Source organism: Lepidothrix coronata, unplaced genomic scaffold (assembly GCF_001604755.1).
Source record: "Lepidothrix coronata isolate B3197 unplaced genomic scaffold, Lepidothrix_coronata-1.0 Scaffold23, whole genome shotgun sequence".
NCBI lineage: Eukaryota > Metazoa > Chordata > Aves > Passeriformes > Pipridae > Lepidothrix > Lepidothrix coronata.
The window spans coordinates 5809922-5837150 of record NW_016690203.1 but is presented as its reverse complement, the minus strand read 5'-3'; the positions used below and the strand labels follow the sequence as shown (position 1 = coordinate 5837150).

At 40.2% G+C, this 27229-nt stretch overlaps 1 protein-coding gene across 4 annotated transcripts in view; it reads left to right on the top strand.

The window, feature by feature from the left end:
- Positions 1–27229, top strand: part of MBOAT1 (membrane bound O-acyltransferase domain containing 1) — a 56812-nt gene that overhangs the window by 16355 nt on the left and 13228 nt on the right. For 3 of the 4 annotated variants that reach the window (XM_017808638.1, XM_017808637.1, XM_017808640.1), the window contains exons 2-8: positions 6354–6499; positions 7039–7116; positions 10797–10892; positions 14012–14023; positions 21161–21216; positions 23387–23441; positions 25997–26180. In XM_017808638.1, the coding sequence (XP_017664127.1) occupies positions 6354–6499; positions 7039–7116; positions 10797–10892; positions 14012–14023; positions 21161–21216; positions 23387–23441; positions 25997–26180 (627 nt within the window). The remainder of the gene's footprint in view (positions 1–6353; positions 6500–7038; positions 7117–10796; positions 10893–14011; positions 14024–21160; positions 21217–23386; positions 23442–25996; positions 26181–27229) is intronic. The other variant, XM_017808639.1, reaches the window with a different exon arrangement.

Here is a 27229-nt window from a genome sequence, read left to right as displayed (position 1 = left end):
TCTTCCATAGGGCTCCTACAACACAAAGCCAGAGAAATGAGTTGTTTTTGTATAGTATCGGAGCTGTGATGTTTCAGCAGTCAAATCAGTATTTCCCCAATGTATATTAATTTGTCTCTTCTCTAATCTATGCCATTTGCAGTCCACAGTGCCTGACTATAAAAAAAAAAAAATAAAAAAATACAAGCACCCTGCAAGTGGCAGTCAGTTCTGCTTTCTTTACAAATGCCTGTTTGTGCTGGCTCTCAGTGCACCGAGTTCTGTGCAAAGCGATACCACTGTGGGCAATAAGGGGAGCTACACAGATGATGTTACACAAATCCTTTTTCTTTGTGGAAACCTAACTCAAAATTCTAGCAGTGGGAAACTTTCTATGATATCGCCCTCCTTTTTGGCGGTGTTTGTCCCCTCCCTGTGTAGAGCTAAGTGATCTCTGCAGAGAATATTTGCCCTTATAGTTCACAAAAATAGTCTGGAAGATCAAAATATTTTGAAAAATTTCAGTAAGTATCAGATATCTTTGACATCTGATTAAAGACTTTTCCATCTCTCATTCTTAACACACCCATTTTAAATATCACAATTTGGATGTTATGAAATGTTATCATAACAGCAGATCTATTTTTCAACATCAAAGTAGAAATATCTTCTGCAAAGTGAACTTAAACATGTTGTTTGCCAGGTGTCTTTTGATTATATGCACAAAAGAATCCTTTAAACATGGAAAACAAAGTATTGCACTTCTGTAGTTCTTGCTTTATTCTTTGCAAGAAAGACACCATCCTGGAAAATGGGGCTGATCTCTGGCAAAGTGGATTCCTTTATTATGGCATCCCCTTTCCAAAATACTGCCCAAGGACTGTTGGACTTCACAGACAGTGGTTTGACTTGAGGAGTTACTACTGCTGTCAGTAGTTTCTGTTAACAAGATTTTTTATGCTTTTACAAATACTGAAAACAGCTGTTTGGTCATCTGTGTTAAGTTGGTTAATAGAGGAGAAATTCTAATTTTCCATATAAAAACCTTGTAGCAACCTCCTAAACTAATGCTCAGTAGCTCATTAGTAGATAGCAGCAAACACAAAGTGTCTTGACTATGAGTTACAACTTTATGCTGAGCCACTATGAGAGGCCTCTGTTCTTATACTTTCTTTTGTTCAGCAGATGAAATGCAGATTTAAAGCCTTATTCTCTCATTTGTCTGGTAATTGCAAAGCCTGGAATAGAGGTATCTTCTGTGATATCTCTAATCTGAGGACAGACAGGATCATCTGCTACACATCGAAGTGGACATGGACCTGGATGCTAGCTGGAAATATTCTGGCAGCCCTGACTGTGCTGTAACACACTTATACCTCTGTGAATATGTATAAATCTGCAACATGTCTGGTTTTTGTCCAAAGATTGTGTGCTGCTGGGGACACACTGGCACCTTGTCATCCAGCAAGGGACAAGTTAGCAGTGTGACTACTCACAGTGATTTTCATGGTGAGTGAATTACAGCATTATTAGGAATTTTGCTTACAGAGGACTGTCTGGTTTGCGTAATGGACTTAATTGCCATTTGGAGTTTGGAGAGAACTGCACGGTCAATTTGTTGAATCCTCCTAGATTTCTGGAAAGTGAGTCAGTCTTTCTGATAGTGTAAGGGAGGAAAAAAGTACTAGAGGAAAAACAAAGTATTTCTGTGGTCAAAACAGAATGCAGGATATTTCTTTCTGATGCTTAACTATAAAGAAAAGGTTTAAAGCACTAAAATAAGAGACTATGTGCTTGTACTTACTATGTCTTCCTAGAGTGTGATCTAGTAACTCTCAAATTTATATTACCACTTTTTTAAACGGGGAGATTTGCAGATGCAAGACTTATGGGGTGAGGGAAAAGGAAACTTCCTGAAGTGGATGATTAGCAGCCTACTTTGAACTACAGCAAGCAGTGATCAAGATTCTTTGTGATGATTTGGTGGAAGTGTATAAATCCAGGTTTTGTCTCCTCTCATATTTTCTGTTTCCTATCTCCAGAACTCCTAGCTAGGAAAACCACTTTCCATTTTCTTCTTTTAAGACTTTTGTGGGTTTTTTTCCTAGTAATTTTTCAGTGCACCAAGCAACATATTTACCTGTCTCTTTTTGGGAATCCTCTACGGCTCCATGGCTTTCCTGTTAGAGGGATTTGGCAAGTTACTACTTTTGTTTTCTTTTTTTTTGTTTTCTTTTTTTTTTTTCCTCCAGCCTTCACCATGGAGCCACTTTGCTTCCAGAACAAAAGGTGAAAATTCTTCCTACTCAGTGTTGTTTCCACTGGGCTCAGGTCCTCCAAATGGTGAGATTTTTAGATCCATGTATTTAATGCCAGGTATTTAGAACCTTTATTTTGTGATTTGCCAGCTGGTATTTGCCCTTTAAAGTGCCCACCTGCAAATGGTTAGTGGGACCCAATACCCAATTGTCCTCTGAGAGTAGTTAGGAAGTTGAGGAGATGACTTTCCTATGTAATATGCCTTGCCTGTTGATGGAGATGACTGGAAGGGTGCTTCCAAATCCCTAGGAATTTGTGTGTCCCCTCCCTACAGTACCAGTCCAACGTTTGCCAAGTTGTTTTCACCCTGTTAAAAATGGTAGAAAATGCAAAGGCTCAAGGCAGATAGAACTAGCCTTTGAGGGCTTGGGTTATAGCATAATAGTATAAGGGGATTTTGAAACTGTTATGTTTGGTTATTCTTGCATCAGCATCATGGGTGCTTGGTCAGTTGGTTTGACCTGATTGCTTGCTTTGTATAAAACTCAGATTTGCAATCTAAATATCACTTTGAGTTATTGCTGCTACAGAATCTGAAGGAATAAGGGGAGGAACTACAGTTTATTTTTTTTTCATTGTTGCTCACACCTGATGTTTATATGCTCTGGATCCATCCAGCTTTTTAAAGTTGAGACTAATAAAGAATAAAAGGATTCATTAACTAGACAACAATAATGATCAAGCCAGTTGAGCTGGAGCTCTTCCAGATTTTCTCTCTCTCCAAAAGTGCAGATATCTTGTTTCTGCATTGCAAGGCTGTCTTCAGCTGGCTGTGACTCAGATACAAGTCTTCCAGATGTCATTGCAGGATACTGTGATGAAACTGCCTTTCTGTCTTCCAGTGTGTAATGAAAGGAAGACAGTGTCTTCTTTTGGCAACCTGTCATGTGCTCTGATTCCTAATTTTATTACATCTTACTCTCTAGAGCATGGAAGAAAATGACTGTAAAAAGCAAAAGTGTTTCTTTTCTGCTAGCAAAGTGGAGAGCAGATGAGCAAAATTTTTATGGCAATATTGAATAGATGTGACTGACTAAAAAAATAGGTTAAATGACTTGAGATGGGGGATCGGAATGAGAAGGGTTAATTCGCATATAGTTTTTATTTCCATGTTGTTTTTATTTCCGTGTTATTTTTATGTGGACACCACTCGTCAATGTTCAGAAGCCCTCAGTAAACTGTTTATAAGGTGTTTTTAGCAACAGTAGAAATAACCAGAAGGGAATAGTATGAACCCTTTTCTTTTTGGGAAAAGAAAGGGAGAAAAGGGTGACATAGTTCACTTGTGATGCAGCACAACATTTCTTAAATTCTTAGGGATCTGTTTACTTAGGTGCCTTAAATATGTAGAATAAAGAATAAAATTAATGTTAAATGGATTGCAGTAAAGTCACTGTCAGATGAACTGGCAGCCTTTGTGTGTACACATGTGAATGCTGTATGTTTTTAAAATGATACATATAATAACTAAACAGAGGTGGTAGTTACATGAAAAGCTATCATGTCCCTCTATTACTCTGTGGAAAACAGACCAAATCTGTTCTATTACCAAATTATTGCTTGCTGTGTACATTGAGTCTGATGTTTGGCCGCTCTGCAGAAACAGCCCTTATAAACTGAAAACTAATTGAAACATAAGGGTGATGTGTACTTTGCTTTTATCCCGGTTCAAAGGTTTACCCCAACTCCTGCAAAAAGAGCACAGATAAGAAACTGTGTTGGTTAATTTGCACAACAAAATGAAGATATGATAGTGGCATGGTTGGTGCGCCCATCCTGACTTTAATCCAAGTAGCACAGGTGACACATGCTCAAAAGAATTGACGGTGTAGGCAAGCAGCAGCATATGTATGCAGGGCTGATCAGCTGTCCTTCACTGCATGATGTGATGTAATGGGTATAATGTGATGTGATGTCTCTGCTGCTTGCTTGCTGCTACTGCCTTAGCTACTTAAATGCTATTACAAGTGTGTCTGCTGTGGGATCTTGCACTTTCATTTTGCTGTGTGTGAACCTCTGAAATCCCAGCATCCTTAACATCTCGAACTGGGCATACGAGAACTGGATGAAAGTAAAAAGCAAACACTTGCTTATCTTGATGGCTTTTACTGGTGTGAAGCTTCTGTGAGTGTCTTTTAGACAATCAGCAACATCAAGTTCCTGTGAGTCTTTGCACTCTCCTCCTTTATACTGAATCAGAGAAGCTCTGCATGCTGCAGAGTTGAGCTGCACTGGATTTGCTAGTGTGACCCTAAGTGGGAGCAGGCTGAGGTGGGATTAAGGTTCACTGTATTGTCATTGATGAGTTGGCATCCATCGCTTTGGGAACTTGCTTAGAAAGCATGCAATCAGAGCAGCCCTGTAGGGGGTTCAGAGATTTCTGCTGTACCTCTGGCTGGGGAAGGATGGGAGCAACGTGTTTGTTAATGTTTTGAGTGTAACTCTATGATAATAGACAAGAGTTTGGGATTTCTACTACAACATCTGTGTTTTGTGAGACCAGGGCAATTTTGTTCTCTTGCTTTATAAATCTTGCACTAAAAATAAGAATTATTTGCTTCAGTATAGTTCTCTGACATCATCTATTATAAATGCTGGTTGCTTACATGAGCAAGAAACCAATTGATATTGGCTCTGCTCCAAAGAACTAAAACTCAGCATACCTAAGTATTTAAATTATTGCATTATTCTATTGCATGAGTGCCTGCATGACTGAAATAAAGCAACTGCAGCAATGAAGCCAACAAACCTCTAATAAGAGGATTTGCATGAACTGCACCATGTTGGATATGGTCCACCAGAATAAAAGCATTTTGGGGCTGTAGTATCTTGTTAAACACATTGTAACTGTTTTTGACAAGAAGCCTGGCTGAATCCAACCACCTCTGGGCAGCCAGCATGTCAGAGCATTTGAGTGAGATATATCATCCTGTCCTGGACTGATAGCTTTGGATAATCCTCTAATCCAAGTGATTGCTTAAATGTTGCAGCTTATTTAGTTTTGCTCATTCTGGAATGACTTACTTCTGTAGACCTCAGGGTGATTTAAAAAAAAAAAAAAAAAGGACTGCAACTGAATAAATGAATTTAACTCCAGCTGTCTAGGGTCCAGGGTGGACGTAAGGATGTTATATCCTAATGCTGTATTTGCTCTGTTAGAGACAACTCCTGAGCTCTGCTTTTTTCTCTGACTTCTGGGATTTTTGCTGAGGCTGCCAAAGACAAGGTGACTTGAAGAAAGCAGCATGATCTCAGTTTTGCTCTGAGGACACTGAAGCTTTTGCTTGTCCTTGTGTCTGATAAGGGTAGCCTCTAGTCATGTACTGTTTGCCCTTTGCGTGTCTTGTGCTCCCACTGCCATCACTACCTCCTTACAATGGGGCCAGACTGATTCCCACATGCAGTAGCCAAAGAACAGTTCTATATTCCTTTAACTGTCTGCTTGGTGGTGGAACAAAGTTGTTTTCTTTGCACTGTTGAACCACAAAAAATGGTGAGTTGGAAGATCTGTGTGGAAGATGCTGTGGAGTGGAGGAATTCAACTAAGGCAGCTGTCCAGTTATTACTGCTTGTGAAACAATGTCACATCAGGATTGTTGATTTTGCTCTTGTGCTGGGATTGGAGAAAGTCAGGCACTGGGGTGATGCTTCAAAATCCCAGTCTGCTTCCTGGCCTCTGCCTTCCACCAAGAGGACAGAGAAGGAGTCTGGCTGGCAGCCTGGTCACCTGCGTCGGGATGGCAAGAGAGTAGAGCCCTGCTCCAGGGAGAGTGAGGAACACCAGAGCCCTTCTGTACCCTGGGGTAGCTGGAGCCTGCCCTTCCTCTTGTATGAGTTTTTGGGTGCCTACAGGCTTGTTTAATCCCTTGTGTCATTGACCAAGAGAAGTTACCATATGGGCTCACAAGTGAGAATGCTAAGAAACAAAAGATTCATAGCTCACTTTTTTGCCCTTTTTCCCGCCTCTACTCTTAATTGTTCTGAGAACCGGAGAGACTTCTTCTCCTTCTCCTCTAAGAATAACAACAGCTTTCTGTTTTGTTTGTCTTTTACAGATCAATTTTGTAGCATGTCAACTGTTTGCACTTTTGGCTGCATTTTGGTTTCGTATTTACTTGAGTCCCAGTCATGCCAGCTCCGCTGTTCGCCATGCATTTGCAACCCTCTTTGGAATATACTTTGCTGTCTTCTGCTTTGGGTGGTGAGTATTTAGTCACCATGTAGACAAAGCTTGGGTAAAATATTTTCAAACTTCATATCAGCTTTTCTGGATCACATCTTTTTAGCCTTAAGGCAATTAAGGTTATCTTAAAAAAATAAATTAAAAAAAATCTTAACCTGCATAATCTATTCCAAATCCTCAAAGTAAAATGAGTCATGAAAGTATTTTTAAGTGGAGTATTTAATTTAATTTGTGATGTTTATTCTGGAAGTTAAAACCATGCCAGTCTGCTGTTAAGACACCTCTTTTGGAAAAGATATATCGAAATTGAATGCGCACTTTGATCCAGGCTGCTCTTTCTCTCAGTGAAACACATGAATAACATCTTGTCAGTAAGTATCAGTCTTTGTTGGATATTCAGGCTATAAAGATCTAATTGGGGTAATCCATGTTTACTGGTACTCTGATATGACATCGCATTTATGTAATTTGCATGGAAAAATATTCCCTTGCTCTGAACTGCCAGCACTTCCAGGTAACATAGAAATTATCTAAATACTCCCTTTCTTGTCTTTAAGGTATTCCATTCATCTTTTTGTCCTGGTGATGATGAACTATGGCATTATGAATATGGCGAGTATTCCCAACATCCACAGGTGAGCTGATGTGGCTGCAAGTGTGGAGCTGCCCCTCTGACACCTTCTCTGCTTTCAGGGAGAAGCATGAGGGGTTTTTGGAAGCACCTTCTCTTCTTTCCTGCTTTTCTTTCCCAGTTACTTGCAGGAGCTTTGTTCATCCAGTTACAGAAGCAGCTGTAATCTCAATTTGTGGTTTCTTGCATTGGTGTATTTTCCTACAAAATTGCTGCCCTCAAAAGTTGACTTTTCCAGGCTTAATAATTTATGGCCAAACCTCTGGTTTCTTAAACATAATGAAGTCATGTTCTCCTTGGTCTTGTATTCTTGAGGATTGCATTCTATAATCCTTTTTAATGTGTTTTCCCCCTTGCTCTTTGGCCTTTAGGTATTTTCCACTTATTCTTGAGTTAGGTAGTTCAAATAAGGTCACTGTGGCAGCATAACTTAGTGATCCACAAAATGAAGTCTTGCATTTGGTACTGGGCTTTGAGCCGGAAAAAGTAGAAAGTACCAGAACTGTCATTGCTGCTTAGTAGAAGCTTATGTTATGATCATGAGAAGTTCTCCACCATGATATTGATCTTTTCCCTATACAAATGCCTTAGAGGAAGGAAGGCACGTAAGGCTCCTGAAGAGCTTTATCAAATGAGTGCCCTCCTGGCCAAAAGACAAAAAGTACTTTCTTATGAAAATGAAAACTGCAGGATAGTTATGTCTTCTTCTTTCACTGACTGAGAGAAATTTGTGTGGAAGAACTTCTCTGTTCAGTCACTAAGCCTTCTCGTGTTGGTACCATACTCTCTTGAGACAGAGTTCAGCACCAGCGAGTTTTTAAAATTGTTTAGGTGGAGTTGTTTGCTTCCCATCAGTTTACATAAATAGGAATTTTTATTTGTAAAGCTGCTACTTTATAGCTGGTGGTTCTTCCCACTTCCGTACTTTTGTGTTGGTCTACCTAACAGCATGTGGTTAATACTGTGGTTTGGGTGTGTTACAGGTGATTTCTGTCTCTGCTCTGTGTGGCTGTTTCTGTAGCTGCTGCTGAATGCTCAAAATCCACAACAGTCTGGGCTGGTGAATGGAAAGCCTTTCTTCTCTTGTCCTCAGGGCCAGGGCTGTCTGAGGATCTGATGTTCAGATAATCATCTCGCCTTCTTTTTAGTCACTTCCTGAGGAGAACTCTGTCTAATATCTAAGTGGGATCCCCACTTAAGATTATTTAGAAACATGAAGTATAAACAACAAGCCTGTCTACAGCAGTCACTAGCATTTTGCACCAGCAAGATAGGTATTAAGGAGGTTTTTTCCACCCCCTCACAGAGTGCAAATCCCAGAAGTCCAGGAATTATTAATAACTTCAGAAAAAAAGGTGATTGGATAATATTTGTTAAAGAAATGCCATCCAGAGACCAAAACAAAAAGGTGTTAAAAATGCGTATTACTTGTTTCCTGGGCATTGTCCCTGCCAGTCACTTGAGGGAAATACAGGAGTTAGTGATTGTAGATCAGGGGAACCAAGTCTACACAGGGAATCACCCAATGGTTATTTACATCTTCCTAGGTAAGTTGAGGTGATGATAGGGAAATGGACACAGCTGGGAAAAATAGCTGTATACTGCAACACAAAATAAGCTGGTTCATATAATGTCACCCGCTGCTGCAAGATAGTAATGAGTTGATTTGATTCAATGTGAAATGTCAATACAACCTGCTGAAAAACCTCAGGAGGTCTGGGAGGATTGGGTTAGGACTTTTCCACTGTATTCCACTAGCCATGGCAGCGTGACTCAAAGTGCATCAACATTATGAATTTTGGCAAAATAACAATGTATTCACACTGCTTGAGAGTAAGCTTGACCAATGTCGCTTTAAGGTCTGGAGCTGTTCATACAGGGGGCCTGTAAAAGCACAGAATCCTTCGTAGTGGGGCTTCAAGACTTGGCTTTTTTTTCCCTCCAAAAAATACAGTGGAAGAGAACAAATGAAATAAACTACATAATTTAACCTTCATGCTCCTTTCCCTGGTTATTTTCTGATAGCTTGCTCTCTGGTGAGGCTGCTAGCCTTCAAGGCCTATAAATGGACAATTTAATCCAGGAACAGAAGTGCTCCCAGCTGCAGAAGCAGTTCAGCATATCTCTCCCTGCTTGCCCCCCTTTCAATCTAAGTGCTTTACACTTAAGTGTTGAGGCTTATTTTAGATCCTTCAGGCTGTCTCTTACTGTTACGTGTCTGAGATGGGTGACTTGCCTTTAGAGGGATGTTTGCTGCTCTCCCTAGATGAGAGAGGAGTCCAAAGACCTTGCTGAGGCAGGATGCCTGGGATGCCGGACCCAGATAAAATAAGATAAATTCTACGCTGAATCTCCTGAAAAATCTGTCGTGTCCCCTCAGTCTGCCTTTCATCCAGCTGTTTGCTATGGGCCATGTGACCTACAGGATGACTTGCAATCCATCACTGTTGTTCACACTGCAGTTTATTAGTCCCCAGGGAGGAAAAACTCATTTCTTTTAAAACCAGCCATAATTTTACAAAGGTCTGGCTCTTTTTCAGTTGTCTGCTGAGTGATCCTATTGTCTGATTTCACCTTTAGTTCTCCCCTGTGATTGATCCTCTTATGGGTCTGGGGGGGAATCCTGCTTGGCAGTGTGTGCTTACCAGCCTCCTGTGGCTCAGCTCTTCCTTGCATACCCGATGTGCCATCTTATTCTGTAATCTGTTGGTCTTTGCACCTTCTCCTCCACATGGATAACTTCTGCTACAGTGGACACCAGTAGACCTGGTCCTGGCATGTACATGTGATGCAAGCCTTTCATTCTGGTGCCCCAGCTCTCCATTGCACTGTGTAGATTGCTTCATGTGTCAATCTGTTTCCAAACATCCATCTGCTTCTTACCTCTCCAGTATCCTCTTTCTTGCTCTCATAAATACAGGGAGAAGTTACTTGTATGAAGGGCTGCATCTGCCCACGCAGACACTGCAGCACTTGCAATCTTCAGACTGTTCAGCTCTTAAGATAGAAAGAGTCATGCTACTGCCCTGCCTAACTTAAGTTTGCTATCATCTTGAAAAACAGAGAATGAATTTGTCACACTCTACTTAAGGAATGCTTCTTTGGTTGGACACAGTGATCTTAAAGATCCTTCCAGACTAAATGATTCTATGATTCTTCTAGAAGATGGGATGTTTCAGCATGCAGAGCTGAAAAGAATAGGCTATGTGTCATTATATGCCTTTGTAGAAAATCAGAGGAGAGAAAATACCTGAACCTTGAAATATTTTAGTCTCTGCTAGATCTGAGGGAAATTTGTAAATAAAGAGCATTTACAGATAAAAAAGTCAGTGAATAACTTCAGTGATGCACATACAGTATCATCTGGTTTCAAATACTTTAGTTGGGCAGAAATTTCAAAATAATATGTGAAGGTGGGCACTTTGAAATTGAAATATGCAACTTGAATTGATCCTATTTCTTCTTTTGATTTTCCCCGCCCCCAGAGTGAAGAGACATCTCCATAATGTTTCAGCTGGGTACACAAAACTATCAGTCCTCTTTGAAAATTTCTTCCAGGTCTTGTAGCATAGCTTCAGACTTGTTAACAATCTAATTTGCAAAAATCAAAAGTAGCCCAAACCCAATTTAGTTCTTGTTGGTACTTGTGTTGGTAACTATGTGTTCTGTATGTTGTGTTTTCAGGTACTCCTTTGTCGTAGCTATGGGATACCTCACGTTGTGCCACATAAGCCGAATATACATATTTCATTATGGTATTCTCACTACAGATTTTTCCGGGTGAGTGAGTCTGGAAGCTGGTTCCTGTTTCAATTAGTATTAGTTAATTTTGGTATGTTTTAAGAATAATTTGTATGTTACCTGTGGAGCACCTGCAATTTTTTTCCCTTAAGCTTTTTCCAAGAGTTTTGTTGTGGGTTTTTTTTAGTTTTTTTAAGGAAGGAACAAGCACTGTATGATTTTTGCACTGACTCATTGTTTCTACTGTTTTTTTGTGAGGCACTGTCTAGTTAGGAAGGTAGAGCTTGGTTAGCTAGGCTTCTACCTAGAGCAGCCTGGGAGGGTAAGTCTGTACAGCCTCTTACTGGAGCTGGAGGACTACTATGGCCCTGGTGAGTGGCATGGCTGGTGCTCTGGTCCCTGGTGGTCTGCCCTGAGAGGTGAGATGGGCTGCTCTCCTTCCAGCTTCCTAGGCACACCTGTTGACTCTGTGTCATCCTTTCCCCCATTCTGATTTATCTTGAAGCCCCAGCTGGGAAGATATTTCCCACCCCAGCTGGGAAGGTGTTTTTTACCCATCCCAGGCACTTCAGTGGGCATGAGGGGAGGGCTTGGGCAGGGGGTGAGTTGCTAGGGGAGCTGGAAGCGGGCTGAGTAAACCAAACAGACATAAGAGATCAGCTTTGGTTGTTGGCACCAGTTTTATGGGTTCTCTCATGGGGGCAGGTTGTGGCTGCTGTTTAATTAGCACAAGTTTTTATGTGCCATGCATTTCCATGAAACAGTGTTTTTCATATATGCTGTAGTCTCTGATTTTACTGAAGCAGAGGATGCTTTGCAAAAATAGAGACAGCTAACCCTACATGTTTTATGAAAGGAAGGTATGCTTTTGCATGCTTTAAAAACAGTGTGCTCATCTGCATTCCACTTGTTTAATTGAATGTCTGAATGCAGACTAATTAGTAACATACTATGAAAAAATTCTGTAAACTGGCACAGTAAGTTGTGACATGACTCTTAGTCTGTCATCTTACAGGCATAGAGTAGGAGATTAAAGATTTTTGCTGTCTATGTACACGTGTCTCTCTCTGAGGCAGTGGGTTTAAGCATTTAATTAAATTCTAGGGGGTGGAGGGGAAGTTGCTCTGTGAATTTTGGGTTTTTTTATTAGAGAAGGGTGCAGAAATGGGAACTCGCACATTTAGAGAAATTTAGTTCTATAATTCTTCTGTGGTTCTTTTAATACAAAAAAGCATGTCTTGAAAGAGTGTGACATACCAAGAAGCCTGTAAATGAGATTAGAATGCTATAGCTCTGTGTGTGTATGAGACAGAGGCAGAGAGAGAAATGCAAGAGATCATACTTTTCTGAATAGTGCATTCAGAAATGCACTGTGAGGCATATTAGCTCTCTCTCTCAGAAGATATTTTAATAAAGATCCAGCTGAGACTGGGGGTTTATTTTATAAACCAGGTAGCATTTTCTTCTCTCTTGGTGAAAAAAGAACTACTCTTATTTAATGATGAGTTCAAGAATAATAATGGCAGTGAAAGAATAATACCCGAACTTACTGTGTTATTTGATTTTGTCCTGGTGCTTCAAGATACACACCGATTTATAAACTTGAGTCAAACATAAAACTGCCAAGTGGTAAGCAAATGAAAAATATAGTATGGATATGAACTGCATCTTCATGGTATATTTTAAAAGCTAACATAAATAAAAATACTGTAGTGGTATCAATAAAAACTTGCAGTCCAAAGTGGTGAAACCCAGGTCTGCCTCATAAATCTGTCTTAAAACAGCTGTAAATAATATGTGCCCACTGAGGCTTTATGCACATACCTGAACAGATGTGATGACCCTGAGAGACAAAATATACTCTCCGACCACAGTTTTATCATGTATGAGCAGCAACTGAACCTCCTCTTGCTTGTCCTGCCGTATTTGATGGTTCCTCATCTATTGCATAATAGATAGTTGATAACTGATAATAGGGAAGCATTCGGGCAGGTTCCTAGCTGGAAGGATGGTCTTAAATTTCTCCCTTAGGACTTCATAAACAACCGAGACAGAATCTGTGGAGCTGTGCCCATCTCTCTCCAGCCTCCCACCCTTTTAGGTGAATGTGGTTGGGGATATACATTGAGAAGGCAAGACACTGGATTTAGGGGAATCTTTAAGTTGGAAAAAAAAGCCCATCATCTGCAGACTTGTGTTTGAGGTCTCAATATCCTGTAAGTCTCTGGTGATATCTGGTTGCAAGGAGGAGTTTTAATCTGCATCAAATAGGCACTTAACCAGATATAGTGCCATCCCCTTTCCAGTATCAGTTCCCTAAAATGACAAGCCAGATGTTGAATGAGTGTTTCCCAGCATCAGTGCTGAAAGCCAGCATCCTTCTTTTTCTCCCTTGACCTGCTTTGTGCACCTAACAACTTGCATGCATGTGCTTGCAAATACATTTTTTTTTTTAGTGATAGTTGGTTGTGCTGTTTGTTTGGAGCCCCCATATTTTGTGAACATAGCTTGTAAAATGCAGGTAGAGATGGAGAGAACAAAATAACTTTTGAGTTATATCATAAGAAAACTGGAAAATGGAAGATCAAACTTCAATGCATCGTTTCAGGGTTAAAAAATATGAAATAAACAACTTGTTCCCTACTGGTGACTAGTTAATTCTTCTAACTCATGCAAACAGTAGGTTTAGTCACCGAGTCCCACAGTCAGAACTGTACTCAAGCTGTTTGCAGCAATTTCTTGATTTAACAGTTTTTCATGTATTACATAGTACTTAAGGGAAAACTAATTTTTTTTTTTTAAATTATTGCCGGATTTTAAGGAAAACCAGTTCCAGCTTGCTGCACTTGAATTTTAATTTCTTTAAAAAAAATATATATTCTATCAAATATATGTATTCTATCATATCTCTTTCATTTATATGATTTCTCAAATCATATGTGGTGACATAATGTAGGAACTTTGTTTACTACTTTCTCAAAGAAAACTATTCTTTTTTAAACACTAATTAAACAATAACTGAATGCTGTACTTCACCCTTAATTCAAATCAATCTTTGAGAGAAACATGCATGTTTTATTTTGCTTGACATTTATACATAATACCTGGAAAAACTAATTCCTAACTCTTTCTCTCTCTTATTTCTTCTTTATGCTAAGAGGATTATGCTGGTAAGTTGCCTGCTTTCTATATAACTTTATAAAACCAGTAGCAATATCACACACTTTGTGTTTTTTTCCATTTGTATCACAGGCTCAGATTGAGTATAGTAATATTATGGCTTTAAGGAAAAATTAGTTTAAAGTAAGGAATCTTGATTGTGATTTTTGGAAACTAGTAATAGATATGGTTTCAATCTAGCAAGCTACATGAACAACTGCCATATGCATATGATCATCTGGATGGAATTCAGAGGATGTCTGCATCCATATGGAACTTGTGTCTTTTTAATCCTTTGCTTGATTAAGCTCATAGAGCTTTTTAGTTTCCTCTTTGAATTCTTGCAGTGTCTGACCAAAATTTCCTAATATTGCAGGTCATTCAGTGAAATGTCAGAGTGATTGTGCAGATGTGAGTTTCTTTCACATATGAGGAGTGGCTGAGAGAGCTGGGGTTGTTTAGCCTGGAAAAAAGGAGGGACCTTGTAGCACTTTACAACTACTTGAAAGGAGGTTGAAACAAGGTGGGGGTCAGTCACTTCTCCCAGGTAACAAGTGACAGGAGAAGAGGAAATGGCCTCAGGTTGTGTCAGGGGAGGTTTAGTTTGGATATAGGAAAAATTTCTTCATGAAAAGTGTTTTCAAGCACTGGAACAGGCTGCCCAGGGAAGTGGTGACATGGTGCTTGGGAACATGGTTTAGTGGTGAAGATGGTAGTCCTGGGTTAACAGTTGGACTTGATGATCTTAGAGGTCTTTTCCAACCTTAATTATTCTAAGATTCTTGCTGCCATTCTTTACAGCGGAGAAACTCACTTTGTGAAAATCACCACACACACTGACACTGCTTTCAATCTTCTGTTGGTCTTAGAGAGACCATAGCTGAATTATCAGGGAGACTCGAGCAGTTTTCCTCCCTGCACATGTCAAATCTGTACCTCTTACATGAGTGTTTTGGTGGACATCACTCCTCAGATGTCACGGACATCTTTGTGTTCGCCCTATCCCAAATGCAGAACAGCAGCAGCAGCATTCTCAGCAAACTGCTTGGAAAGGGATGATCGTTGAAAGAGCCCTCTCGAAAAGCCATATAAGCAGATACTTTAGTAACAAGTGTCGCTTCAGGCACTGAATTTTTGCTGGGTTGTTAGTGCTTTGTTGCTGTTTTTTTCCCTCTCGGTGGCTTAGTATCAACCACAAAAGGAAGGAATAAAGGTACAACGGCTGTTTTTTACAAAGGAAATACATTTGCTGATGAGAGCAAAGATAGCTGTGCTCTGTTACCATGCTGAAACACAGTGCAGAGATGCTAGCTGATCCTGCGAATTCGGCTGGTTATTTTTATTTTCTTGTCTTCTAAATGTATGACATGCAGTGAGTTGTTGCATTGTCCGTCCCAGCAGCTCTGGGTAATTTTGGTCTGCAGTTGGGGCAGTACAGCAGTGCAGGTGCAGGGTGAGTAAGGGGGGATCAGTCTGCTTCTGTGCCCGTTTGCTGCTTTACTGCTCAGATGGGGGTTTGTCCACTTGCAACTGCACTGAGATCATTTACCTTTGGACACACAGGATCCCTGCAAGAACTGCAGTGTGGGAACTAGGCAAAATTCAAGCAGGCAGTCACTACTAGAGAGCTCCATGCAAATTGTGCATCCCAGGGCACCAGAACACTTCTCCAGAAGTAAACACTCTTTTAAGTGAAATGCTTCTGTAGTGAAGGCTTAAGAAATACTGTTTGGGAGCTCTCACAGAAAAAAAAAAAAAGAAGAAAAAAAATGGCAACACATCAGCACATGAAGCAAATTGGAAGTTGCTTTGTAAGTGCAAGTGTGTTTAGTGAAGTGTTTTTCCTCTGTGTGCTTCAGTACTTCATTTTACTGTCGAAAGTAAAAGTAAGAGCCCATGCCAGTGAAGCTGTTGTGGTGTCTCTGGCTTGGCCATCCCCTCATCAGCATGGTTAACGTCATAGTAGAATGTGACTGTGTGAGCTTCTCGGCGTGGCTTCAGGACTAAAAAGGTAACCCTGAAATAAACGTTTGCTGTTTTGGAGTCTTTTCTGCTGTGAGCCTTTTGACTCCACCTCCTCTCTTAGTGAAATCAGGTCAGTGGAAACTATTTCTAGCAAGCATGTGCCAGACTTCTCCACGGGATTACCTCAGGTCAAGCAGACTGTGCTTGGTAAATGTCTTTTCTCTTGTAAGCATCGAAGCTTGCTCAGTGCAAAAGCCAGCCTGTAATGTGGGGAAGATCCCCACAACAGTCTACTAACAATGCTGACATCTTTAGTTCCACTGGCCTGGAAAATTTATTGCATTGGGGAAAACTGTGTTTAAAAATTACATTAACTGGTATGTTTTCATTTGGAAGGTTTAATTAGGGGGTAAAACCCTCTATTGAGCATTCTGTAAACTGTTGCATTTTAGTCTTGTGTTATTTTTCAGGGCATCTAATGTGAGGCAAACAAAACCCCAAAGCTATCTTTATCCTACGTTAGATGCCTTGAAAAATTAAATTGTCCCTGGGACAATTTCTTGATTTTTTTTTTTTAATTAAATGTTGCCTGCTATGGTTTATGTATAGCAGGTACAATGCAGTTACAACCTGAGATTAAACTCATAGCCAATATATAAAACATAGGGAAGTCACACCTCATGTAAATCAAATTCTGTGTTTCTGTGCTAGTTTGTAACTGTAGTGCTTAATAGGACAGGTGAAGAGGAGAGGGTGTGGAATCCCCACTCAGCACGTGGCTGCAAAGCGATTCGTAGGTGTTCAAATACAATGGATTTCAAGTTGTTTAGACTTCTAAATTTGTTTTATTTCAAATGCTTCCTTACTAGAGATAAATATGCTTCATCTCTAAATGCACATGTGGTAGGTAGATTTTAAATTCAACCTAATAATTTGCCCCACTCCAATAACCTCTGTGTCTCAAAATTTGGGAGTAAGAAAGGTAATTGGAAGTTCTATAATTTTGTTAACTCCCCTTCTTGTTTTTAACACTACTGACTTTTCCAGTAGAATCTAAGCATTAAAATATTACCATGTTGGAAACAGTTGACTACATATGATACGGTGCTGTATTTTATGTATTAACTTACTTAATGTTTTATTGCTGTTTAAAACTAGAGCTTGCCTGAAAGGCTGAATAGAAATGACAATTCAATACTCTGGTATTGCAAAGTTTTAATAATCAAAATTCACATGCTTAGGAATTTATGATACTGTTCCCCCCCCCCTAAAATTAAGGGAGAGCTCCAGTAGTGTCATTATTTTGTTGTGCTCTGCCTATTCCTGCAGTGAAGGCATGGTTATCCCATGAGATCAAGTCAGTGGGGAATGGTAGATGGGTGAGAGAGGAGGAAGATGCTCCTTGTTCACCTGAAACCTTGCTTACCCTTGCTGTGAAGTGTTATCTGACACTGCTCTTGTGAAAGATTTATTGTGTGTCATCCCAGTGCCACTGTACAGCAGGTTTTCACCTTCCCAAGTAGGGTATAGAAGAGATCACAGAATTGATTAAGTTGGAAAAGACCTCTGGGATCATCGAGTCCAACCTATGACCTAACACCACCATGTCAACTAGACCATGGCACTAAGTGCCACGTCCAAGGATGGTGACTCTACCACCACCTCCCTGGGCAGCCTGTTCCAATATCTAATCACTCTTTCTGTGAAGAATTTCTTTTTAATGTCTGACCTAAATCTCTCCTGGTGCAGCTTGAAGCCATTTCCATTTGTCCTGTCACTGGTTGCCTGGGAGCACCTGGATGCAACCTCCTTTCCTAGCTGTAGAGAGTGATAAGGTCACCCTTGAGCCTCCTCTTCTCCGATTCCCTCAGCAGTTCCTCGTAGGACTTGTGCTCCAGACCCTTCCCCAGCTTCGTTGCCCTTCTTTGGACTCAATCCAGCACCTCAATGTCCTTCCTTAAGTGAGGGACCCAGAACTGAACACAGTACTTGAGGTGTGGCCTCACCAGTGCTGAGTACATGGGGACAGTCACTACCCTAGCCCTGCTGGTCACTATTCCTGATATAGGCCAGGATGCCACTGGCCTTCTTGGCTGCCTGGGCACACTGATGGCTCGTGTTCAGCTGGCTGCCAACCAACACCCCCAGGTCCTTTTCCGCTGGGCTGCTTTCCAGCCACTCTGGAAACTATGTATGACATGTAATACGATGATGTCAGGAGGGAGAATGGAAGGTATCTAATGTACTTTATAGCTCTCCTTCCCACCCACGATGTCAGAAGCATCACTTTTGTGCTTGCTTGTCTCCTTTGGAGGTGGGATTTGAGGGAGACAGACTGTCTGTCTTTTCTGATTAAAGTGCAGGAAAGGCTGACTTTTTCTGCTGGGTTGCAATGTGCCATCAATGAGGCAATGAATTCCTAATATAGATGAAGAGAACATCTCTCCTCTGTGTTTATATGTTGTATGACTTTAGTGCAGGCTGTACTCTGGCTTCCCTCAGTTAATCAGCACGTCAGGATTGTTTGCATTTTGGTTCTCTCTGGCTTACCATGGGGGCCCAATTTTCTAAGTCAAGTGTCTAAATTTAGGCACTTAAAGTCATACGGTTATGGCTCAGACCCTGAGTTTTAAAGTTACTCACTTCACTTATTGGCATGAAGCGCTTGCCATAAGAAACATATGCAACAAATTGAACCAATTTGAATCAAGTGTTAATGTTCCTCCATAAAGCTAAAAGATCAAGCACTGACAAAATAAAAATCTCTGTTTATTGCAGTAGAACTGCTGGTTTGCTGACAGCCTCTGTCTCTCTTAAGGATTAAAAAAAATCTGCCTTTTCATATGCTTAGAGGATTAGGATTTATGTATCTTTGAAAGCAAAACTAAATTTTGTCTGGGAAAATCTACTTTGAGAAACAGGATGTTGAAGATAATGGTGAAAACAGCTTATAAATAATTTTTCTTGAAAGATTAATTGGAATAAAATTTAGAATGACTATTTTACAATATTGAAGTTGTCTGGAAGGTGAAAAGTCGTTGTTGAATTTGTCCATTCCTTAGGTGACCCAAAGAGAGCTGATGTACAAGCCCTTGTGTTACAATTGTATTCAAGTTCTGTGCATATTTAAGTCTATTCTGAATTTTATGTGCAAACTTTTTTTGCTTACATTTCAAGCAGGGACTGCTGAAACAATAAAAATAATTTCTGATTATGAAGTTGGTTGATATTGTGTGTTCTGGTTTTGGGTGGAAAATGCAAATTGCCCACACAGAATTACTTGTGGACTCTGGAAAAAGATCAGTGAAATTTAGTGACAAAAAAAGACCATTTAGAATGAAAGAATGTCTTTTGCCAGAATTTGTGCATTTACCATGCTCCACGTATGAATTATCTTGAAAATCAGTTTGATTTATCTTAGGGGGATAGTCTGGTTGCAAACAGTTTATCTTAGCCACTGGGATTGTAACCAGTAGGCCAGTTTAGCCAAGGATGATCCAAAATCTCTTTAAAATCTCTGCAGAACATGAGTATTTTAATGTTATTTTAGATAGAGACATCATTGAATGTAACTTTTGCACTTTTCTTCTTTCCTTACCTTGAGAATTTTCTGGGGAAAATACAGTTCTTGAACTAAAAAAAGCCTTCAACTTTTTTTTCTTTAATTGTGTTCCAGAAAATATATTGCAATAGTTAAAATGAGTAGCTGTAATATTTGGATTAATCATCTACATCTCTTAAAAAAGTTCCGTATACTGGTCAAACTGTGTAAATAGCATGTATACAAACTTGAGTTTTAATTTCCAGGTTGAAGACATCAGTTGTGTTCAAACAGAAACTTCTATATGGTTAATGTTAATTTATCCTCAAATTGAGAAACAATCCATTGTATAAATCCTCAGTGAAGACAGGTCTCTCATGTGGAACTGGTTTTACATGCAGGCATCACAATTAATGCTTTAAAAATGATGGTGAATCCTCATCACCCATTTCCACCTCTTGGCTATTGTGGTTGTGAAGGTCTCATAGGTGATGTGAGATCTGGGCACCCTGTGCTGGTGTCCCCGGGGGCAGAGAGGTGGGGAAAAGCAGTGTGAGCAGGTGCTCATCCCTTGCTTTGCCAGCCATGGGTCCCTCCAGATTGCAGTTGTTCAGTGCCAGGTTTTATGTTCAGAGCTCCAGAGCCCTTAGAAGCTGTATATGGACTACAGTTACCCCTGGAGCCTCTGCCAGTGAGGAAGTGGTCAGTTGTCCGCATGGTGTTCCCCTCATCTTTCTTCTAACCTACCTCTAAATGCTCTTGGCTGTGTCCTTTATCCTCACGGGAGGCAGCTCCTGATGCCCCCATGCATCAGGAGTTTTGTCTTTTTTCCTAGTCCTTAGCTGCAGCAGCTCACATTTGCCTTCGGTGCCGAGAAGCTCTGTCAAGTTGAAAATGGGAACTATAAGTGGCTCTATTGGGCATACTGGTTATTTCTATGCTGCATGTTTAGTTGGCACCAAAGCTTCTGGGGGGTTGTAAGCCTGGCTCAGGTACAGCTAGCTCATGTTTTCAGAGGTTCCAGATCCCACATGCCTGTACACTCCCAGTTGGACAGTGTATCTTGCACAAGGCAGTTGGACGGCCAAGAAGCAAGTGGGAAACTGCTGTGCTGACAGCTATTCTGGTATTTGCACACAGTCCTAATTGATAGAGCTATTCATGTGGGGAAATAAGCATCTGTATCTGCAGAATCAACATTTTTTTAGGGCACTGAGGAGACAGACAATGGGAGAGTAATAGTAAGAAGAGCCGGAGTTATGTTACAGAAGCGTTGCTGTATTCTAGTGTTGCATTGAATTTGGTCTTTGCCTGAAAGGAAGCTCAGTGGACTGCAGAAGCTGGTATTTCCTAGTGGTGTGATTTCTTCTGAACTACAATTTGCACTGCTGCGCGATAGGGAGACATAAAATAAGGCTTTGTGTGTACTTAGCAATTAAAAATTCCAGTGCAAGTTACTGTGGGGTTGTTTTGAACCCAGGCAATTGTCTTATGCCTGAGTGCCTCCTTCAGTTTTAATTGGATGTTTTCCACTTGTTGCTAATACAGTTATGCCCTTTAAAGGAATAAAGACATTCAGTAAGAAAGTTGGGAATAATTTGTACTACAAGACATGTAACTGTTGTTTCTGTCTTTGTTATAGTCCGCTGATGATAATTACACAGAAGATCACAACACTTGCATGCCAGTTACATGATGGTAAGAAAAAGATTCCTTTTTATTCCAGTGCGTTCTATGGCTGAGATATGGAGTGAATGAGTTGTAGTTCAATGAGTTGTTTCAAATGAAGAAGAGAAGTGCTTTGTGGAGGAAAATGAGAAACTTCAAATTGTGATCAGTTCTCTAGGATCAAATTGTCTTTGCAATATCAAAGACAACTGTATTTTTCCCTTTGGGTACTCTTTTTCCTTTGGGCCCAATTTGGATTTTAGCTAGTACTGGTATCTCCTGTTTAGATGCAACAATGCGTCTCCATGAAGCTCTCTGAAGCTGTTATTGGTTCTCAGAAGTCAAGAGTTGTGTTTGGTGCATGGTTTCAGTCATTAACGTTAATTTAGCAAAAAATATGCTAGCGCTGATATATTCAGTGGTAATATACTTCATGAGTTGTGAGAGATGGAATTCAATAGCTTTTTCACGGTGCAGAGAGAAGCACAGTTGCAAGCAAAATAGCATTGTCTTGAGTCTTGTGCTGTGCTGTGACAAAGAACACTATTATTTCCCAGTAAAACGCCTGCGTGTAGTACAGTGTACAGTGCAAAGGCTACAAATGTCAGTTGTCATCAGTAGCAACTATTGCTTGCACCTACTGATGTTGCAGTGTGACTTTCTGATGGTCTGAGGCCCATTGCATTATAAGATGTGGGCAACTAAATAAGTAACCTGCTATAGAGTTGTTATGATCTAGGATTTAGGTGATGGCCACATCACAGACTGCAGGGTTTGCATTGTTTGCAAGCCAGGTTTGCACTAGTGAGTCTAAAGTACAGCTTGAAGCTTAGCTAATTGACCTTGTTATTGGCATTCATGTTGCTGGGGCTTCCCTGCCTCTGTTAGTTAAGCTAGCAGCCAGCTCAGCATGCCACAGCACTGTGCAGCCTAGGTACACACCTAGAATATGGAAGGTAAATGAACAGACAGAAAGGAAAAAGATAACAGCAGAGGCAGGAGTGTTTTAAACAGATCAGAAATCCTACAGATTAATGACAGTGGAAAAGGCTCATTATATTGTGAACACCCATGTATGGAGCAGTTGATCAAACGGAGGCAGCTTGCAGTTCAAGCATCAGTGACAAACTTCTATTTGTAAAAGTTTAACGGAGCTGTCCATAAATGGAAACAGACAAACAAAATACCCAGCCCTTTAAGTAATTAAGTGCTTAATTGTTTCTCTGAAGCTCAGGCTCTCTTAATATTTACAAACTGAAACAGTAGAGAGAGAATGGAAATGAGCAGCTTATCAGCAGTCGTTTTAGGAAATGGGTCCTCTGTGTGTGTATTGGTAATTATGGCCAATAGGTTTAAAACAGTAGTGTAAGTTGATGCCAAGCCCCTCATCCACATGCATGCTTGGATCAGTGCTGTGAATCATCCTCTGGTGAGTTCTGCTGAAGCCAGTGGGATTCCTCACAGTATGAGCAGTTAAAGCTTCAGAGTGAAGATCTGGAGCTATTTGCTATAAGCAACATCGGTTTACCACTGGCCAGCACACAAGATTTTTCCTTAAAGTTTTCCTGGGATGTTGAGTCTGTGCTCTACCTCTGGCCCCAAAGGTCTTGTGCACTCAACAGGAGGTCACCCTTCCAGTCTGGACCTTGTACAATTCCAGATTATTACTGATGTGTATGTTTAGGCTTGCTCCAGCAGCAGGCAGCTGGGCTGCTCTTTCACGCCAGTGGAGCTTCTGTTCCCTGAGAGCCTGCTTCCCTTCCACTGCCCACTCCTCCTGCTGTGAAATGCTCCATTTCTCACCAAGGAGCCAGTGGGAGGCTTGTGCTTAAATGAGCCAGCGGCTTCTGGCAACTGAGGTTTTTCCAGCCCAGGACTGTTTGTAGAGGCTACTGGGGGTCACTGCCAGTTGATGGCATTGCCAGTTCCATTGTGTGTGTGGGAATGCTATGGCTGCTCTTCCTCACAGTGTAGGGTGAGAAAGGGGGAATGAGGTAAGAAACTGGGTAAAGAGATAGGGTAGAACATGAATATAATTGACCTAAAAGTTAGGAATTGAGATGTATTACAACTGCCTGTGACAAAGAAATTTTGAAGTTTGTGGTTTTAGAAAGTTACATGTGGGGTGCAAACATTAGGCTTTGGGAATAACTTTTACTGTTTGTCTTTTGGAAAGATCTAATGTGACTTTTTTTTCTAGGAATAGGGCGACAAGCTGAGGAACTCACTGCTGAGCAAAATCGGCTTGCTGTAAAGTAAGGATATAATTCCCCTAGTGATTTGTGTTTAATTTCTCCCAAAGAAGTTTAGGGTTTGGGTTGTTTATTTGTTTTTATTGTTTTTTTCTTTTCCATTGCAATGCTAGGAACAACTTTGTGTCTTGGCCATGAAAATGTTCCCTGCTTCTATCCAGTCCATGATATGCCAAAAGTCCTATGTGCTTTTTCTATTTGCTTGAGTATGTGTTTTTGTAATGCTGCTGTTATTGCCCACCTTACACAAACATAACTTCTCTCCTATATTCCTTATTTCTTCAATCCAGGGCTTCAATCCAATCCCTGTGCTGGTCAGTAAAGCACTGAAATACTTGGCAATGTCTTATTGACTTAAATACATACTCCACATGCAACAAAACTAGTCTTTGCTGAATTAACTCTTTTAAATTCAGGTTAAGACTGTACTATATGGACTTTTTGGCTGTTATCTTCATCTGATTTATGATATGTTATTTTCCTAAGTAGAATACTTCTACCCTGTCAGCAAACCACTGCATAGTAAAAATTCATTTTGGTTTGACTCTGAAACTTCAAGTATTGCTTTCCTTTGCCATCATTTTTGAACACTGGAATTTTATTTTTTCTGTCTCCCTCCATAATGTTAATACTCCCGGTTCTTCACGTTATGTGACCAGTCTTCTCATTTTTCAGAGAGCATGGTGATCATCTCTTTTAAATGTCTTTTTTTCTAGTTTGTCTCTCAATACAAGTGCAGGATGCAAGTCAGTTTGTTGGTTTTTTTTAAGAATCTGTGTTACAGAATTAGTCTTACAACCGTAACTACTTTTCACCATGAAGTGTTTGTTTAAGGCCAAGGAAATTATTTCCTTCATTTCCAAGGCAGAAGATTAGCCATCAGAAAATCTACCTATGAGCGTCAAAAAGTAGGAGAATAATTTCTTGAAAAGCAAAAATCCCGTAGGTAGTCTTGTATAGCTTTGTGTCTATTTTTAAGGCTCGCAGCATAATGTTTAATGCACTGGGCCCTTGTGACCATATGATTAATTCTAGTCAAATTCTTACCAAACAGGCTTTTTTTTTTTCTTTTACAGTAGATGAGCTCATAACTGAAGAGTTTTAAATCCCCTTTGGTAATACAGCCTTTTGTCTTCCCTCTTGTTCTTGGTCTGTTTTTGTTTCTCACTCATCCTCTGTACATTCCTTCATGCATTGCTCATGTCTCCCCACCCAACCATGTGCAGTATCTAAGCTGAAACTAATGACTTTATTTTTAATCTTACTGTAGACCTCAGTAGCTCAAATCATGGACCTGATTTTGTAGAACAGAAAGATGAGACTTACCTCAAATTGTTTGCTGCATCTTTCTGTGGAATGCTTTCACCAGAGAACATACTGTTCACTAACAGGCACTAACATCTACAATGACCAGTAGGGTGAATGCAGAAAATCCTGGCTAATCTAACTGTTTATTCAAACTAATTCCACTTCAGAATAGAAGTAGGCAACAGAAAATGTTTAACTGTTGCTTAGTTTTTCTGCTAGAAATTTGTTTTAGTCTGAAAGAATTTTAAGTGGGTTTTGGTTTATGCTTGTCCATCTGTGCCTTGAACAGGAGAGCCCTGAAACACTGTGCTCAAGTTTGTGCTCTCATCTCAGGGCTCCATGTTGACTTGAATGGTGACTATTATCACATTTGTGGAGAGCACTCAGTGCACGATATTGATGTTGGCATTTTTTTGCCACATTAAAAAACTGAGCCCCTGTGCGTCTTATTTTTCCTGTGGCAAGGACAGTGAATCTTCTTCATTTTACATAAAATGTAAAATTCCAGGAGGAACTGGTGGGATACGCACGTGCAAAATGAAAAAAATAAACATGATGGACTTTCTTTGACTTTCATCTTCAGCTGTCTTATAATTTATGTGGTCTTTTTTCCCTTAGTTCCTTTTCCTGTTCATGATGCAATATAGGCAATTACTTCCTTTATTTGCACAGTAGGAGAGAGTCTCTTCATTCTCTTCCTCTGTGTCTTACATGACACTTCCCATTTTTCAAAAGGGTGGACTGAAGGGTGAGTGAGAGCCTCTCTCAGGATTGAGAGCCCTGGTCTTAAAAGCTCCCTGCCCTGCGGTTTGTATAACAAGGCACTATGGTCCCTGACATACTGGACAGATGTCCAAAATTAATTACCAGCTTCTCACTCCTGGTACTGGTGGCCTGGTCAAAATGCACAAGCCAGTTTGTTTGAAAGTGGATATTTAAATTTATTACTGTTTTAAACTAAAATCTTCGTAAGATCACAACTTCTCAAATCCTTAGCGTTAGTTCACCTGTAGCTTAAGCACTTCCATGTTACTTTTGTTCTGACTGCCATCTGCCAGACATCGCCAGAATATAAGGCAGACTGTGTTTCATCTTCCCCCAAACAGCTTTCAACTGGGGTGAGGATGATAGGAGAGAGGTGGGGAAATGAGGCAGACCGTGCAAACAAAAACTGGTGAAAGCCTTTGCTGTGTTTTACCTTGGTTTTTTTTGTTTGTTTTGTTTTGTTTTGTGTGGCTGATTTTTCACAGGTCAAGACCTTCTTTACTGGAGTATTTAAGTTATCTCCTCAATTTTATGAGCATCATAGCTGGGCCTTGCAGCAATTACAAGGATTATATCGCCTTCATTGAAGGGAGGCATGTGCACATGAAACTGTTAGAAGTGAACTGGAAGCAGAAGGGTTATGACAGGCTTCCTGATCCTTCTCCAACTGTAAGTTTTAAAATGACAGAGATTTATTGCAGAGGGTAGGAGAGTACAGCTTTGTACATGATTCTCATAATTAAAAACTAAGAATTAAAAACAGTTTTGGATTATCTTCCCAGTAAATGTTACACTGGTTTTTTTGCTATGTGTGGCTGCTGTTTTTTATCACAAGGTCAGGGGTGAAGGGACTAGTGAATTCCCCAAATGGGTTTGGCTTGCCGAACGAGTCACTGGTTAATGTGCACTCCTTTGTGAAGCAGTGGGAATGGTCTGAAGGTTCTGACAATGACAAGTTGCAGTTAAGCTCCAGACAGAAGAGGAAACATCAGGAAAAAAGTAAAATTTCCCCTGTAGTGCAGGAGATGTTAGAAATATATGATTCATGGCTTATCAGAAGCTGTAGCCTGTCCAGGTGCTTTGCAAGAGAATCTCACACTGTAATATGACTCAGAGGTAAGTTTTTCACATACTATTACCATTAATTTTATTTTATATTTTTTTAATATTACTTAAGACTTTCTTATAAAATGGCCTTCTGGTACAGCAGGATAACACATGAAAACCAGATTTCTGTCTCTTATCTTAAGGTGACACTGAACGTGTAGCTTTGTGAGTGTGGGCAGAATGTTTCCTCTGAGGTTGAGTATGAGCTTATGCACTGCTGATTCCTGTTGCACACTGTCTTTCTACTGGCTCTAGAGGTGTCACTTCTGATTTACATTAGTCTGACTGAGGTCAGAATAAGGCCTATATTGCATAAGATGTAAATCAGCAGAGAATATTATAATCTACATTAAAAAATAATTTCACAATAATTTATTCCAGAATGTGGACAATATATAAAAAGAGTACTTTGGTTCATAAACCACATTGTTGTTTCAATAGTATATTGCATTTTTATTAGTCTTTTCAGAACATGAGTCAGTTTTTACGTGGTACCCAAGTGTCAGATTTACTTTTTAATTTTGACTGTATCTAGAAGGGTTTACTTATTATGTGTGTTTGACCCTGAGATTAGCAGCCTGGTGCTAATAACACTAAGGTTGTGGGTTTGA